Source organism: Dromiciops gliroides, chromosome 1 (genome assembly GCF_019393635.1).
Source record: "Dromiciops gliroides isolate mDroGli1 chromosome 1, mDroGli1.pri, whole genome shotgun sequence".
Taxonomy (NCBI): Eukaryota; Metazoa; Chordata; class Mammalia; order Microbiotheria; family Microbiotheriidae; genus Dromiciops; species Dromiciops gliroides.
In genome coordinates, this window is record NC_057861.1 from 190,191,462 (window position 1) to 190,209,980 (window position 18,519).

The window sequence follows — 18,519 nt, forward strand, 5'->3', positions numbered from 1 at the left end:
AGCCTTTGCAAAGGCAGGAGATGGAATGTCATATTCAAGGAACAAGTTGGTCCCACTAAGTGAAGCTTTTAATGTGTATGGGCAGGGAATAATAGGAAAACAGAAAAGGCGGTGGGCTGGACAGATAATGGGAGTGAAAGACAACTGATAGTAAGTTCAAATCCTGACTGGTACCCATGGAATTTTCAAAGACTCGGAGGGACACTACTAACACATTGGCTAGATCTTCATTGGAGAGTTTATGTTAGGACGTGGTAGAGACTCTGTCAGGATGTGAAGTGTGGGTGACTTGGGATGTGTACTTTTAAAGGGAATACTTACACCGATGTGTGAATATATATATATATATATATATATATACACATACATACACACACACATATATATGTGATATGAAGGGGCAGCTAGGTGGTGCAGTGGATAGAGCACCGGCCCTGGATTCAGGAGGACCTGAGTTCAAATCCGGCCTCAGACAGTTAACACTTACTAGCTGTGTGACCCTTGGCAAGTCACTTAACCCCAATTGTCTCACACACACACACAAATAATAAATAATAATAATAAATATATGATATGTGTATATGTGTGTATGTATTCCAAAGTATGTATGCTGATATAATTTTAGTAGTCCCTGGTTAGATGCTTTGTAAGCTCACAACATAGTTTTGGTTGTGAAATATTATATTGGAATAATATTAGGCTATTCCTTTTACATTGGTGTAATATTTTTTAGGATCTGTTTAAATGCAAGAGTTCACAAACTAGTGTGCCATAAAGAGACATTAGTTAATGGACCATGCCAATATCTTTCTGGACGGGAAAACCTCCCATAAATCTACAAATATGTTTTCATAGAAAAACCTTTCTTTTAAATTGTCAGCTGATTCTACCAAGGAAAGGTGAAATTGATTTATTTTTAAAAATCTAAATTAGATGCCTTTGAGTACATCTTTGGTTTTGTTCCTGGTATATGTGTTAGGTTTCAAAAGGACCATTTCATGTATCTCTGTTTAAAAACATAACAACACAAAAATAAAACATGTCCCTATTTCCAGCTTTATTGTTTATGTTAATTATATTATTGTCCTTCCAGTTACCCAGGCTCTAATCAGTGGAGTCAGATTTGACACTTCCATCTCCCTTTCTCTTATCTCTGACATGCAATCAAGTTCTAATTATATTTTTGAAACATCTCATATCCAACCTCTCCTTTCCACTCACATCGTCATCATTATATTTCTCTGGACTATTGTAGTAGCTTCTTATAACTATTGTTTCTGCCAACATGAATGCCCACTTTCAATCTGTCCTCCACAATGCTACTAAAATTGACTTTCTAATGCATGGGTCTGATCATATCATTCTCTTTCTCAGGAACCTTTGGTAGCTATATTTATGTAAAGCACAGATGCCTATATCTATTATCTGGTGCAAACCTCTATCTCCAGCTGTATTTCACGTCACTAAACTGAGCTACTACTTGTCCCCCAATCTTGTTCAGTTCTCTCTTGTCTCTTGGCTTCTAGAGGCTGACTTCCATTACTGGCAGGTTTGTCCTTCCACTTCTCTGCCTGTTGAGATCTTTCTCTTCCATTAATATCCAGCATGTCAGTTACCTGTTCAGAAAGCTCCAATGGTTCTTTGTTGCCTTTAGGATAAAAGATAAACTCTACTCTGACTTTTAAACCCCTTTACCTTGTGGTTTCCACTTACTTCTTCAGGCTTATTACACATTCCTTCCCTCCATGCATTCTACATTCTAGTTTGCTAGCTGAGTTGTTCTTTTCCCCATCCCTATAATGCTAAAGTTTACTGTCTTAGAATCCCTACTAGCTTTCTTTTTCTTTTTTTTTTGGGGGGGGGGATGCAATTGGGGTTAAGTGACTTGCCCAGGGTCACACAGCTAGTAAGTGTCAAGGGTCTGAGGCCAGATTTGAAGTCAGGTCCTCCTGACTCCGTGGCCGGTGCTCTATCCACTGTGCCACCTAGCTGTGCCCCCCCCACTAGCTTTCTTAAGAGCTCTATCTCCATCCCCCCAAAATACCCCCCCATTAAAATGTATTTACTTTGCATATACTTTGTATTATTCACATATTATACATATTCTCCCAATAGAGTGTCAGTGCCTTTAGGGGAGGGAATATTTCATTTTTTCCTCTGTATGTCTAGCCCCTAGAGCTAGCATGATCCAGAGAGCTGACCTTGATGTCAGAAAAATCTAGGTTTAAGTACTACCTCTAATACCTACTGCCTATTTGAGCTTGGGTAAGTCGCTTAACATCTCAGTGTTCTAGGCCAGTGGTGTCAAAATAAGATACAAGGGGGGGGTGGTGGAGAGGGGCTGGGTATACATAAGGGTCCCTTTGGGTATATATTGACATTGAAAACCACGTATTAACATTATCTTTGTTTAATTGTTTTTAAAATTTATTTTCTTAAATTTTTCCATTTACATTTTATGCTTCTTGGAGTCTTGGGGAAGTGTTTGACAACTCTACTCTAGGCAACTCTGTTAAGACTATTAGTTGCAGACTTGCATTGGTAGAGAGAATTTTCTCGTTTAAGAGTTTCTCCTGTCATTGACCAGGCCTGGTCCCTATCCTTTATCCTCTTTCGCCTTCCCTAGCACCAGCAGATAGTACAAAGCTTGGCATGTAAGAAAGTGCCTAGTTAATTCTTTTTGAAATGATTTGAATCAAATTAATCTTTCCCTTACTCATCCCTGAGCTAAATATGATCTATCTCTACTCATTGTCTCTACACCATTTGACCTGGATTTCTTCTCTGTGAATATGTCTGAATTACGGTAAATAGATTGTATGGTCCTTGGGAGCCAGGATTCTTTTTCCTTTTATATCCTTGGAACTTCACACAGCATCCTTCATATGCTTTAGTCCTTTGGGTGTCTACAATTTTGCAAGGATAGGCAGTTCTTCCATGGATGCAGATCCAAACCTATCTATGAATTTAAAAATTCATCACTATGCAACCAACCTGGTGATAAGCCTTTCTCTAACAACTAGGATGTTCTTCAGGCAATAGATCTTCAGGCTGTTGCTGTTATCAATAGATGATGCTTTCTAGCTTTCCAGAATTTGTCAGAGCCTGTGTGCCCTGGAGGACTGTGCAAGGTCAGCAACCTCACTCTTTCCTCCAGAGCTATTTGTGTCCAGTGGCAAGATATAGATCAGGATGACTGGAGATGGCCCCAGATGTTTTAAGACAATTGTGTCTGAGGTGAGATTTGAACTCAGGTCCTCTTGACTCCAGAGCCAGTGCTCTCTATCCACTGCACCACTTAGTTGCCTCAAGGCCTTTAGTAGAGGCAATACAGTAAGCATTAAACATAAGCTAGCTGCTCCTCATTTGAAATAAGAAAGGGGTTGGGGACAAAGACTATAGAATTTGAGAGGTATAATCATAAAAATGATTTTAGTACAGTTTTATTAATTCTAGCTTCTAGGTATGATCTGTGCTTTTAACAAGAGTAGTGCAATTTTTCCTAGTGCTGTATGAATCCATTTTTCATAAAATATTTTGTAGTTGAATACCTCATTTACCCTTCCTATAATCTTCCTTCTCCCTATCACTCTATGTAATGCCTCATAATTAATGATGATTAAGTGTTAAGATAAAGTGGAATTAAAATAAGCTAATTATTAATTACTCAAATTAAAACTGCAGCCTGGATAAATGTGATAGGTGTGTTACTAAGTGTAGAAATACTCCTTAGAGCACTGAAGTGTGATTGTACATGGAGAATATAACAGGTACACAGTAACTACCTCCCAAAGTCACTATTAAAAGATTGGCAAATATATGCACAATTTTATCTGAAAAGAGCCGCATGATTACTTTAAGAGAGCTTTTTTCATCTAGGAGTGCTTCTGCCCAGATACCTCTGGGCTCTATTGAATTGTAAGTTTTCAGGAGGAGGGATTTCCTCTCTGACCTTTCTTTTTTGCGGGGGGTGGGGGCAGGCAGGGCAATGAGGGTTAAGTGACTTGCCCAGGGTCACACAGCTAGTAAGTGTCAAGTGTCTGAGGCTGGATTTGAACTCAGGTCCTCCTGAATCCAGGGCCAGTGCCTTATCCACCGCACCACCTAGCTGCCCCCTCTGCCCTTTCTTTATCCATACTTAATTTGGTGGTGCTTCATCATCTTCATTCTTTCATTGGCCTCTTAGCAGCTCATTCTTCTAAAGCATTTTAGTTTTTGTGCCATTAGTTTCTCAGGTAACAGGCCATGAGATAGGTGGCTTGTTCTCATAACAGAAGTTAGATGTACCATCCTACAATTTGACTAATGTTAAATGTTATATCAATTTATTAATCTGATGAACTATTAAAGATATCTCCTTCCTCTGACACATACTTTGTGGCCTTGGATAAGTCTTTAGACCTCTCAGTGCTATAAACTGCATTGGTAGTGGAAGTTCCTGACATCAGGGACATCACAGGTATGGTTTTTTAAAAATCACACCCTTTAGGAAGTGAATTTCATATCTGCCAATATATGCAAAGTGCCTCAATATGCAGTCATTGTTAATGATCTGTTTTTGTTCAAATAAAAATATGAAAGCATTTCATTCACTTTTAAAATAGAATTTCAAACTTTTTATTTCATGCAGCTGATTGTCGAAACTGAAAAATGTAGCCTTTCCATGAAAATGTCATCATCAGAAGATGTGAATGACGTGCTTGCACACATTGGCACCTGTTTGAGAAAGATATTCCCTGGTCTCTCACCAGCGTAAGTACCCTATTGGGATACGAATAATGCCAATAATGAACGCAATTCTTTGTCAAAGTTAAGGAAAAGAAATTTCTTTTTTCATAAAATGCTTTCCTTCTATTTCTCTACCTTGCCTCTTCCTTCCTTTTCCTTCAACATCAGGCCTAATTTGACTATATTCGTTTGTTTTTGTTTTTTCTTTTTTTGGGTGGGGCAATGAGGGTTAAGTGACTTGCCCAGGGTCACACAGCTAGTAAGTGTAATTTGACTCTATTCTTCCTTCTGGTGCTGGTCCTGAAGCTTCAGAAAGGATCTAAGCAAAGTGAAAAAAGGGACATAGTTTCTCATTACTTTGACTTATAGTCAAAACACAAATATTGAAGCCTCTTTAATATAAGAACACCTCTTGCTGACAAGAATTTTCTTTCAAGTGTATTAATGGTGTTCCAGTAGTAGAATCCAATGTGTGAGGGAGCCACATGTATTAATTCTTCGAGTTTAAGATGCTGGAAGGTTTTGTTTTGTTTTTTCAGAAGAGAAAACTTGAAAGCAAGCTAGGAAAACCAGCCTCTCCCCTAGTTTTTCTTAACCTGCTTCACAAATTCAATATACTTGTTTGCCTTTTATTTTTTTGTATATATATTTTAATAGGACTTACTTCTGGGTGGCAGAATCCATCCTTTTGTGTTAGTTACCATTCACTAACACTACACTTATATTGAGTAGGGAAAGAATTGAAAGTGTTGTGTGAGATTCAAAATTGGATATGAGGAGCATTAAACTCCCCCTTTTAACTTTTCCCTTTTATATATATCTCCCAAACCAATTAAAAAAAGGAGCCTCTGAGCTTTAATCTGTGAGGGATTAGTTTTTATTGCTTGGGAATTAATTAGACAACAAAAGGTGATGCCAATTAGGGAAATAGGGAAGTAGAAATACAGATGAATGGCCTTAGATCTAAACTTAGTCTATTTTCCTTTATAAAACTCACTGAATCCCAAACTGCCTGCCAGGCTGAGAATCAGCACACCCAAAGCCGAACACCAACCACCTGTTTCTGAACTCCTCTTGCCTGCACGCGTCACCACGGCTAAGTTTAACAGCCAGAGAACAGCAACTTCCCTCACTTTTAAGTTTGTGTCCCAGAAGTTCCTCACTTTCTCGAGTTTTCCTCCCAAAAGGGGAGGTCCTTCAAAGGCTGCTTCAGTAGCATGTGCTACTGAATGATTCAGCTAAAACTCCCGATAGTAACCTTTACCACAAATAATTTTTACCACAGTTGGTTTGTGCTAAAACAAAACCCAGAATAATCTTATTTACTACGCAAACTTCTAAATTCAATTGTCACGATATGCAGCCTATTCTGGGTTGTTCAGAGATGAAGATATACAAAGTACCATCCTCTCCCCAGGACTCTAAATCACTGAGGATTGGTTGTATATCAGAATATGATGGGGGAACCAGGTGAGAGCTAAGGTCTCCTCTCTCTCTCTCTCTTTCTCTTTGTGTGTCTCTTCCCTTCTCTCCCTCTCTCCATCTTTTCTCTCCTTCCGCTACCTCTTTCTGTCTCTGTCTCACTCTGTCTCCATCTCCTGCACCTCTCCCCTATGCCCTCTTTCTCTCCCTCTATCTTTTCTGTCCTTCCCTCCCTTTTTCTGGCTCTTGTATAAAATTATACACACAGGCCTTACCACTTGTCCTACCTTTATGTCCTCTGTTCTCTTGGCCTTGTCACCTGATCTACTTAATGGTAGGACATTCTTAGGGACTTCTGGACCTTGCCATCAGCTCCACAGCTACACCCTTAGGACTGATTTTCCATTGACCTTACAGGTGAACTTTCTTTAAATGTTATGGCTTCCAATTAGAGTATGAGTTCCTTGAGAAAAGAGACTCTTGCCTTTTCTGTGTGTAACCCTTCGGCTTAATATATACTTTTCCATTTGTTCTTCAAATTACTACAACTTATTTAATCCCATTTCTGGGCTTCTTCCAGTTTTGTTGGACAGTGTTACGGTTGGAGGGGATCTATGAGTACCTGTCTAATCACATGACTTGTGGATGCATTTAATTCAAGATTAAATGCCATCTTAGATAGATCCTCTTTGTCCCACATTGCTATAGCCCCTTTGAAAGGGACAAGAAGGGAGGGCAGGAGATGTTGGTTTCATAGTTGTACACTCTTAACTCTCTTTTCCCTTTGGAAGATATTTTTTTAGTGCTTTCTGAAATATCTGGATGCCTGAAGATGAAGGGATTTCCCTTCCCTTCCCTCTGAAAGCTATGAACTGTCTTTTCAGTGCAGTGGGGGGGGGGGGGGCGGGGGCAGATGTTCCTCTGAGTCATGTAAAACTGAGCAGTCCCTTGCATCCAATTAGGTATGTTTCTGTTAGAATGAGAGTAGATCGCAAAGTGAGGAGGGAGTTTATAATGGCTTTGGAATTGATGCTAATGCAGCCTTCATGAATGTTAGGAATATTGGGAAATGAGTTTTCTCTAATAACATTTTAGTAATGTAACTTTCCACATTTCTGGGCTTGAAATAGACTTCCTTACAATGTGCTCATTTTAAAAAATGTATGATAAATTCACAAGTGTCTTTCACCAGTGTTAATCACAGCCCCATTTGGAATGGCCTTACAGCACCCTGAACTTTAAATAGATCTATCATATGCCTCTTGGCACCATCCAAAAAGCTTTTTACGATGAGGGAGAAGAAATTTAAAAATTAAATTTTTAGCTCTGTTTTTTTCTAAAGGATTGATTACATTAGTTTTTACTCTTCAATTTTGTTTTAAGAAGAGACATTTGAATGACAATGGTGTTTTTACTTGTGCTTTTCATTTAACCCTTAAGCACAATCCTTGGCTTTCAGCAGTATGTCAGCTATTACCTCCTTTGTTCCTGGAACTTTGGTAGGCAGTATGAAGGAGATACAACAAGAAGTAGCATTTCTTGTATTTTAGTGTTTGTGAAATGTTTTACAAAGATAATTTCATTTGATCCTCTGAGCAACCCTCTGTGATAAGTGCTATTATTTTCCCCATTTTATGGATGACGGAACCAAGTCTGAGAGGGATTAAGTGATTTACACAAGAGTCACATGGGTAACAAGTATCTGCCACAAAATTTGAACTCAGTTCTTTTTGACCTGAAGGCTCACACTCTACTATTTGCATCATCTCGTTTCCTCACAGAGGTATGTCTTGATCCCTGTTGTATGGTTGAATTGAGATGACAAAATTAACACATGAAACAAGAGAAAATAGGATATAATTAAGTGCTAAAATATGTGGTGCCCTCTGAGTGCTGTAGCCAATTAAAGGGGAGAGCAGAAGATATTAAATAAAGGCTGAAATGGACAAGAAGACTTCTTTTTTCTTTTTTGTAAAATTAAATTAAATTAAATTTTTAAATTTTTTGCAACGCAATTAGGGTTAAGTGACTTGCCCAGGGTCACACAGCTAATAAGTGTCAAGTGTCTGAGGTCAAATTTGAACTCAGGTCCTCTTGAATCCAGGGCCAGTACTTTATCAACTGTGCCACCTAGCTGCCCCCTGACAAGAAGACTTCTTGAAGGTCTAGGACTTGAGTAGGTTCAAGTTTGAGTATAGAAAGCATTGTAAGAAAAAAGATTCACATTTTATTAGAATGAATACTGTAGGAAAAAACCAAACTTTTATGTGTGTAGTATAATAGCTTACACACACACACACACACACACACACACACACACACAGAGCCACATGAAATGCAAATAGTATGAGAGTTGTAATGTTATATTACCAAATATAAGAGAATAGGCTTTAATGCTAAAAGACACTTTAAAGATAAGAATATAGTCTGACTCCCTCATTTTAGAGGTGAGGAAACTGGCATTCTCCATAGATCCTCCCACCAGCCCCACTTTCACCCTTAATTGACACTACTGCTACCACCGCCATTGCCATCACTGCTGCCACTACTGCTGCTGCTGCTGCTACTACTACAATTAAGATGCATCTTGCTGTAATGGATAGAGAACTGACCTTGAAGTCAGAAGGACCTGTGTTCAAGTTCTGTATCTGAAACCTAATGCTTTTTCATCCTAGGCAAGTAATTTAAATATTCTAAGCAACTTTCTACAACAATAAAGCACTTTTAATGTTTACAGAGTACTTTACATATATTAACTCTTGATCTTCACAATAACCCTGGAAAGTAAGTGCTCTTATTATCCCCATTTTACAAATGAGGAAACTGAAGTATATAGAGGTTAAATGACTTGCCCAGGGTCACACAGCTAGGCAGGATTCAAACTGTTCTTTTTGACTGCAAGATCTGTCCTCTATTCACTTGTCTTGTATGCCTACAACATGCTGACCTGCTTTGATAAAAGTAATTTTCTTAACCTGGAAGTCCCTTATTCTCCAGTTCCAGTGCCTATCCTTCTCCTTGTTATTATTTTCATTATTACTTTTAAAGGCAACACCCAATTGTTGTTGTTGTTGTATTTTTTTACTTTTTTGGACCTGTGATTTCCCTTATATATGGAACTACCAGCATGGAAACAATTTATTAATGCATATTCAGCGATTTGTAGTCATGCCTTAAATTTTGCTTCTTTTGTGTATGTGTGTGGATTAAATATTCCTTTTTGTCGAGAAATTTCCAATTTGAAAAAATCATAATAAATTCCCTAGTCTTTCTAGATTGGAAGTTAGCCATAATGGCTCCTGAACTGAGAGAAAGTTATTGACCATACTCAGCAGGGGAACAAAATCAGTTCAATTGTTCATTCAGTTTTGTTAAGGGCTAAAATTCTAGCTACTCTGTCTAAAATATCTAATGAGTGGTCGCCAATAAATTATAAGCTTTAGCAAGAGTTAGACTTTTAAGCATTTATTAAGGAGAATAAGAATTTGGTAAAGAGAGAGAAAGGCCTAGATTCCTGTCTATTAAAGGGAGAGCACATTTCTAGCTCCGCTGTCCACCAGAGTCCAAAGGAAAGAGAGTGAGACTGAGCGCCAGTTTCTTCCTTCCTCCTCCCACTAGCCCACATCACTTCCTGATGCCAAAGAAAAGACTCCTGGTCTTGCCCTCAAAGACCTTCACTTCATGGGCGGAACTCTTCTACAGTAAGTCTCCAGCAGGTGGCATCATTCCAATCTTTACAGTTTCTTTAATGGAAACTGAACAATTGGCTATGTTTTTCATTTTTTGAGTGATCATGATGTTAGGCATTCATAATATGACCCTCTGCTTTATTAGTAGTCACCTGTTTAAGATGAGAGAAGCAGCAGGGTGTGATGAAAAGAGTCAAGACACCCTAAAGTTTAAGTTTGTATCACATGCTGGTGGTGTCTTTCATTTTTATCTTATATTTATCTTAAATTATTTATATTTATTTTCATTTTTAATGAGCACCAAAATGACATCAATATGTTGAGGTCAAGGTAAAGTGTATCTGACTCTGACCTATCAGAGTAATATGAGCTCTGAAGGCTCTACCACAGGTTGGGCACAAATGGTCCATGTGAACATTTGGAGTGGAGATGTTTCGAAATTTGAGCATTTCATGTTTCTTTTGAGCTACTGCAATCCTGCTTCACTTAGAGCAGTCCCTTTTTTAATGGGGGCAAGCCATGGTTGGATGGTCCTGTGCCAGTGTCTCCTAAGTCTTACAATTGATACCAATGATCTTCAGAGAGGCTTTGAGAGTGTCCTTGAGGGTGTCTTCTGACCACTGTGTGATGTCTTGCCTTGTTGTTTGAGTTCTCTGTAAAATAGTCTTTCAGGCCAACTAACATTTGGCATTCAAACTATGTAGCCAGCCCATCCGAGTTGTACTACCTGCCGTTGAGTTTGAATGCTTGGCAGTTTAGTTTGAGAAAATTCCTCAGCGTCTGGCACCATATACTGCTAGGTGATCTTCAGAATCTTCCCAAGGCAATTCAAATGGAACCAATTCAGTTTCCTGGCATGATACTGGTAGACTGTTCAAACAACAATGAGGTCAGCACACGGCTCTGTAGACCTTCAGTTTAGTAGTCGGTCTAATACCTCTTCTCTCTCACACTTTCCTTTGGAGCTTCCCAAATGCTGAACTAGCTCTGGCAATGTGTACATGCCCAGAAAGTATATTGTCAGGATATCACACACTAATGGCAGAATAAATGAACCAGAGGCCAAGAGCATTAGTAGATAACTAATGTTATGTTCCTTAGGCTATATATTGAATCTACTAATATAAAAGGTATCAATCCTGATTTTTGAAAAAAAAATGTAGAATCTGTCACATTTATAAATTATGTCAAATAGTGCAGAATTTTGACAGCACAATGTGATGTAGTTATATATAACTTAGGACATTAAGAAGATTGTGCTATATGGATGTTTAAGTAGTTTTAACTTCCTATCAAATGTCTTAAGAGCTAGAAGCAACAATAACTTGCTCAGCGCACATTTTATCTTTGTTCATAGTTTAGTCTTGGAACAGACTCCCATAGTCCCATAGTTCAACCCTGACATTTTATATTTGAGAAATCTGAGGCCCAGAGAAGTTGTGACTTGCCCAAAGGTACTCAGGCCAGTTTTCTGTCTCTAAATCTAGCATATTTTCCACTGTTCTGTCAGCCTTTGGTACACACTAATGAACAATGAAATAACAACAGACATAAAAAGGTAGTACCTAGAGCACACTTTAACCCTGCTTCCTCTTTTTTTATTTTTAAAGTTGTATTGATAGAGCAATTGTTTCCATACAGCTAACTTTCCCTTTTAACCTTGTCGCCAACATCAACAACAAACAGGAAAAACCATTTGATATAGTTACCATTTCTGACAGGATTTATGACAATCTAACACTCATAGCTCTTTCCTTTCCTGGGAAGGGAAAGTAGTGCATTTCCTCAACTTTGCTCGAGGTCCAGGATTGATCATTATAATTTACCTAGCAGTAGGGTTTGCTTTATTATAGGTAGCCAGGTAGCACAGTGAATAAAGAGTACCAGACCCATAGACAGGAAGACCCGGGTTCAAAGTCAATCGCTAACATTTACCAGATATGTGTGACCCTGGGGCAATTTACTTAACCTTTATTCGACTCAGTTTTCTCATTCATAAAACTGAATTAATAACAGCCCCCACCTCCCAGCGTGGTTTTGAGCATAAAATGAGATAATATTTGTAAAGTGCTTTATAAACCTTAAAGTACTTTGTATACCTTAAAACTTATAACTTCTTAGTGTTCTTTTAATCCACATTATTGTAGTCATGTCTTTATTTCTCTTCCCTTTTTTAACTTCTTCACTCTGTAATAATTCATAGATCTTTGTTTCTCAGAATTCATTATCACATATGATGCAGTAATTTTTTAGTACATTAATATAGCCTATCATTTGTCTAGTCATTCCACAATCTGTAGATACTTCTTAGTTTTTGTGCTAACACCCAAATGTAGGTAGTTTGACATATATGAAACCTTTCATTCTGTCTTTGGCTTCCTTGGGTTATATGCCCGGTAATAGAATTTTTGAAAGTCTTTGTCTTAAAGATAAAGAAAAATAAGGCCCCTAGAAGTCAAGTGACTTGTCCAAGTGGAGTAATAAGTGGTAGACATGGGATTTGAACTCACATCTTCTGACTCTAAACCTATTTCATTTTGGCTGTACCCTGAAGCAATAGGAAGACAGAGAAAAATAGAAATGCCATAAAAAGGTAACCTCTCAATTACTTAGAGTTTAGCTCTATATAAATAAGTCTAAGCCTTCAAAGACTACAATTACATTGTTTTGACTTAATATAATGCCAAAAAAAATCTCTTTTGAGGCCAACACAGAATAGCTCTTGACACTTTGTTGTTTAGTCATTTTAAGTCATGTCCAACTCTTTGCCAACAAAACCCCAAATGGGGTCGCAAAGATTGGGAAGTGACTAAACAAATTGGGGTACATGAATATAATATAATATCACACTGTAAGAAGTGATGAGTATGAAGAATATAGAGAGGCAAGGGAAGATTTCTGTGAAATATGCAAAGTGAAACAACTAGAATCAAGAAAAACAATACCCAATGATTATAACAATAACAACAATAATAATTTTGTGATTGTCAAGTCATTTTAGTCATGTCCAACTCTGTGACCCCATTTGGGGTTTTCTTGGCAGAGGTGCTAGAGTGGTTTGCCATTTCCTACTCCAGCTCATTTTGTGGTTGAGAAAACGGAGACAAACAGGGTTAAGTGACTTGTCCAGGGTCCCACAGCTAGTAAATGTCTGAAGCCAGATTTGAACTCAGGTTTTCCTGACTCCAGAGGTGGTGCTCTATTCACTTCTCCACTTACCTTCCCTCTTTTTTCACTACATTGACCATATATATATATATATATATGATATATATATATCATCCCTTCTTAGAGTCTAAGGGAAATCAGGCAAGACATTTCATTCAAGAGTCAGTAAACATTTTAAAGCACCTACTATGTTCCAGGCACTGTGCTTATTTTAGGATACAAAAGAACAAAAGATAGTTCCTACCCCTAAAGAGGTCATAATCTAAAGGGGAAAGACAGTGCAGAAAAGGAAGCTGACAAGGTGGGTAGAAATGGAGAGGTACCTGATGTGGAGGTATGGCACGGAACTCAAAAGTCCCTGAGTAGTGGAACTGGGTGGAAATGAGATATCTGTCCTGAGCCCCCTCTTTAAATGGAGGTTTTGGGTACAATAATGAGGTGCGTGTATCAAGCAGATGGGATCTTACAGGATGATGAATTTTTCCCAATAATGAGCTTCTTGCAGTATGGTAGAGAAGGCAGAAAAGCCTCAAAGTTGTGTAGCCAGGTGAGAAATGAGGAGGTATCTGTGCTGAGCCCCCTCTTTCAAATAATGCAATGAAATGTTGACTAGCACCCATCAAGCATACTTTCAGGTACTGATGTTTACACAAGGGTGGCATAATGGAGATGTCAAGTGGCAGTGCTGGTGGTGGGGTTTGGGGTGGGGGGGATTGTTGTCATCCATAAAAAAATGATAAACAGGGGCAGCGAGGTGGCTCAGTAGATAGAGCACCAGCCCTGGAGTCAGGAGTACCTGAGTTCAAATCCAGCCTCAGACACTTAACACTGACTAGCTGTGTGACCCTAGGCAAGTCACTTAACCCCAATTGCCTCACCAAAAACAAACAAAAAAAGTGATAAACAAGGAAACCTAGTGGCAATGGGTATCTTACATTGCTATTATTTTAATCCAATTATAAGGATTGTTTATAATGTTACTGCTGATACCAAACAACATACTCCTTAAAAAACAGTCATCTTTTACCAATAGGATGACAAAGAGTAAAAAACATAGCACATGGATAATGAAAACCTTTTTCATTTAGATAATGCACAAATGTGGCTATTTTTTTTTTAGTGGCTGCTCTAAACTCTTGAAATTATGTTTTTTTTTTTTTGTTGTGAGGCAATTGGGGTTAAGTGACTTGCCCAGGGTCACACAGCTAGTGTTAAGTGTCTGAGGCCGGATTTGAACTCAGGTACTCCTGACTCCAGGGCCGGTGCTTTATCCACTGCGCCACCTAGCTGCCCCGAAATTATGTTTTAATTTTTCTTCTTTGACTCTGTTTTCATCTCTATTCTATCCTTGTTAGTTCATAACAGACTGCTTGGCTTTTTTTTCCTCATTAGCAGATCTAGTCTCACTATGTATTGTAAAGATAATGGAATGTGATAGATGAGATTTGGCAGATACTCAGGAGCCCAACTGAATGGATTACTGGCTGATTTGACTGGATTAGTAGTTGACTAGATTCTAAGCACATCTGGCTGGTACTTGAGAGTACTTAAGAAAGCATGGTTCTTAGAAACTAACAAAATTTGAACCAGTCAACCAACCAGCTTAAAGCACCTCCCATTTCTGGGAGGGGACAGGAAGGAGGAAGGAGAGCCTGTCTCTTTGGGTTCCTGACATCTCGGTGGTGGCAGAGGACGAGACAGAGGAGTTGAAGAAAGATAGGATTGCCAGGTTGTAGGAATTCTGTTCTCAATCTTTCTCCTTCTTTTACTATCTTTCAATAAACCCTTAAAAAACTTAAACTTGTTTATCAGTGATTTTAGTCAGTTTCCCCCCAAAACTAGGGAGACAGATTAGAACCTACATTTAGAAATTTTAATTACACAGTATATTAAATTATACTACTATTAAATTAACCAAAACATCAGTAGCAGCAGTAGCATGATGATGATGATGCTAAAAAACATCCAAAATTTATGTAATGTTTACTATACACCAGGTACCGTGCAAGGTGCTTCCAAATTATTATCTCATTTGATCCTCACATTAGCCCTGGGAGGCAGATATTATTATCCCCATTTTATAGATAAGAAAATGGAGGCAAAGACAGGCTAAGTTTCTTGCCCAGTTGGTAAGTGCCTGAGGTCAGATTTAATTTTTGAGTGCTTCTTGACTCCAGGTACAGGGCTCTCTCCACTATACCACCTATGAAAGGAATATAGTATTCTACTTTACAGTTACTTTGCTACTTTGTAGGTTTTCTTGCTTTTTTAGGTTTCCTATATTCTTTTTTAAAAAAATGTCAGTTATTTATTAATTGTTTTCTCCAATCTTTTTAACTTAAAACTTACACTTAATATCACTGGAAGCATGGTCATTGCTAATTATTCTTTTTTGCCCTCTTTTTTTTTTTTTTTTTTTAGTGAGGCAATTGGGGTTAAGTGACTTACCCAAGGTCACACAGCTAGTAAGTGTTAAGTGTCTGAGGCCGGATTTGAACTCAGGTATACTCCTGACTTCAGGGCCGGTGCTTTATCCACTGCGCCACCTAGCAGCCCCGCTAATTATTCTTTTTTGTTATTTTATTTAAGATACTTGCTTTTCCGAGGCTTGCTCTTTTTAATTAAATGTGAACTACACACTTTTTAGGATGCATGGTAGTTTTTTTGGAGTATGCCTGAATTTTGCTTATGCTTTCAACAAGCTTGACTTAATTGACCATAGGAGCTGGAACAAGTCATTTATATTTGATGAGACATTTGACAGACTGAAGCTGTTTTTCTATTTAAAATCAGTGCAGTGCAATGGAATTTGCTTTATGTTTTTCATAAAAACTGTATTATATATTACTTTAGATAAGTTCGAGGTAGTACAGGAATAGGACCAAGTATAAATTTGTCTGAGTCTTAAATACCATCATGAGGTCAGGTAGCATTCCCCAGTATATAAGTGGTCAAGGGATTCAATGAATGGTTTGCAAAAGAATTGTGTACCATAAATAAGTATATGAGAATATATTCCATATCAGTTGGTAGGAAAAATGCAAATTAAAACCATTCTGAAGTTTCATTTCACATGATGTAAATTGCTAATGATAACAAAAAAATTGAGAACAGTTAATGGTGGAAAAATTGTGGGAAGATAGATGCTCTTGGTGAAGAGGTAAATTAAGTCAATTGTTCTGGCTATTAATTTGAAACTATGAAAGGAATGTTGATTAAACTGTTCATACCCTTTGACCCCTTAATCCCAGAATATAGTCCAGATATGTCAAAAACAAAGTTCATACATGTATATGCGTGCACCCATGCATGTGTGTATATATTTTTTATATATATCTATCTATCAGAATATTAATAGCATTACTCTATGGTTCCAAAATATAGAAACAAAGTGGATACTCACCAATTAGGGAATGACTGAAAAAGCTTTGTACAGGAACATAATGGATTATTGTCTGGAAAACAATAATGCACATGTGGACAGCGGAAACATTGGAAGATGTTTATGAATAAATTAGTAGTAAAATGAAGCAAAGTCATGAAGAGTAAAATGAGCAAAAGCAAAAGAATAATGTGCACAATGACAATAACAATCCAGAGGAAAAGACCACTTTGATGTGGGATGGAATTTAGGGTCAAAATTGATCATGAGTCTTCCCAAAAGAATTACAAGACTCAGTGACTCAGTTTCCCAAGATTTATTGCAATACTGTGTGGTGACCACAGGGAGAGAACCAGAAGAGTGGAAAGATATCTCTCGAATAAGGAAAGGAAAAAGTTATATTTATAGTATGGATAAATTGATTATCAGTCTCATTATAATAATCTCCACCTTGGGGAGGAACAGGAGAGGGCCTATCCTAATTTGGAGTTCCTGGTGTCCTTAGCCAATTCCTGAGGCAGGTACCTTTTTCAGTAGAGGTGTGTTTTGGGGGTTTACAAGCCATAAGGTGAATCTGGGGACAAATTTGGCCTTTTCTGCGCATGACTCTTTCTGGTTCCTATGGCTAGTTTCAAAACATCTTCATTTTTCATTAGAATTTCTATAGCCTGTCATTTTATTTAAGGTCTTCATGGCCTAGCTCCCTCTATTCCTATTATGGGTACAGATCACTGTGGGTACGATAACCTAGTATCCTAACTTGTAATTTATCCATTAACTGGGATCTGAATCCCTTTTAGAGCTAATATCTGAATTAGAGTTTGGGTCTTAGGTTTTTCTGTTAACCCCTTTTTGCCTCCTACATCAACTTGACATCATGGATGTTTCCCCTATGGTATACTCTACCAAATTTCAGGTTGGTAAAGGAGTAGGCAAAAAGTCATGGCTGTTTGGGATCCAATATTTGATTTGGGAAATGAAGTGTCTAAAGAATCTGACTAGTTGTGTGATTCTGGGCAAGTCACTTAATCCTCATTGCTCCCCCCCCCCCCACAAAATAATAAGAAAAGAGAAAAAAAGAATCTGAATAATGGTCCAGTGGGTTTATTTTCTCCACCATCTCAGACTGGGTCTATATACCCAGCTCTTTCAAAATCCCCTAAAAGAATGGGCTCTGGTTTTTTCCCCTATTTTTCCTCAATAGCTTTCTTGTATATCATTAAACAACATACCCTTCAACCTTTGTTTTCCATGTAGGGAAGAACTGTAGAAGAGAAACAAAGAAGTTATTTTTATATAGAAGAGAAAGAAATTTCCTCCTCCTCCTCCTCCTTCTTCTTCTTCAGTTAAGTGACTTGCCCAGGGTCATACAGCTAGTAAGTTTCAAGTGTCTGAGGTCAGATTTGAACTCAGATACTCCTGAATCCAGGGCCAGTGCTCCAGAAAAAGAAATCTCAGTTTTACTTGATATAGGTAAAGACATCCTGGCTTGCCCCTCGGTAGACTACTATTCTTTTTCAGCTTTCTGGATTTACTTAATCACTAGCTTTCATTCATTCCTAATGTTCCAAAACAAGGCCATAACTATATCAAAATGTTAGAGGGGTGATACTGAGCAAGGGATTTTGATTTAGTAGTAGAAAAGGAGTTGGATTTGGTTAACATTTCACATGACATTATTCAAACGCATTTTTCCAAATTAACTAAGGCTCCCTGCAACGGTAGGATTCTAGATCCTTGTGCATTTTTGTTTTATGTTTTTTTCAAGGCATTTGGGGTTAAATCACTTGCCTAGGGTCGTAGGCCAGATTTGAAATCAGCTCCTCCTGATTCCAGGGCCACTGCTCTATCCACTGTGCCACCTAGCTACATGGTTTTTAGAAAACTTTGGCTAACTCAGGAAATTTCAAATATTTCCATGGAGACAATAAGGGACCGTTAATTAGCGGAATACTTTTAGGAATGTGTATACTCAGTAGACTGAATATGAGACTGAGAAGTAACTCTATGGATTGTACTCTAAAACTGGGCCATCCCTTTTTTGCTCTGTGGATTGGTAGTAAATATGTGCTTCACTTATGAGATGGGGAATTAATAGAAATTTAGTAAGACTTGAATGATATTGAATAA

At 38.0% G+C, this 18,519-nt stretch overlaps 1 protein-coding gene across 5 annotated transcripts in view; it reads left to right on the plus strand.

Annotated features, from left to right (window-relative positions):
* CARMIL1 (capping protein regulator and myosin 1 linker 1) overlaps nt 1-18,519 on the plus strand; it is a 413,672-nt gene that overhangs the window by 199,800 nt on the left and 195,353 nt on the right. For all 5 annotated transcript variants that reach the window (XM_043975746.1, XM_043975748.1, XM_043975747.1 and 2 more), the window contains exon 5: nt 4,631-4,752. In XM_043975746.1, coding sequence (XP_043831681.1) covers nt 4,631-4,752 — 122 coding nt within the window. The remainder of the gene's footprint in view (nt 1-4,630; nt 4,753-18,519) is intronic.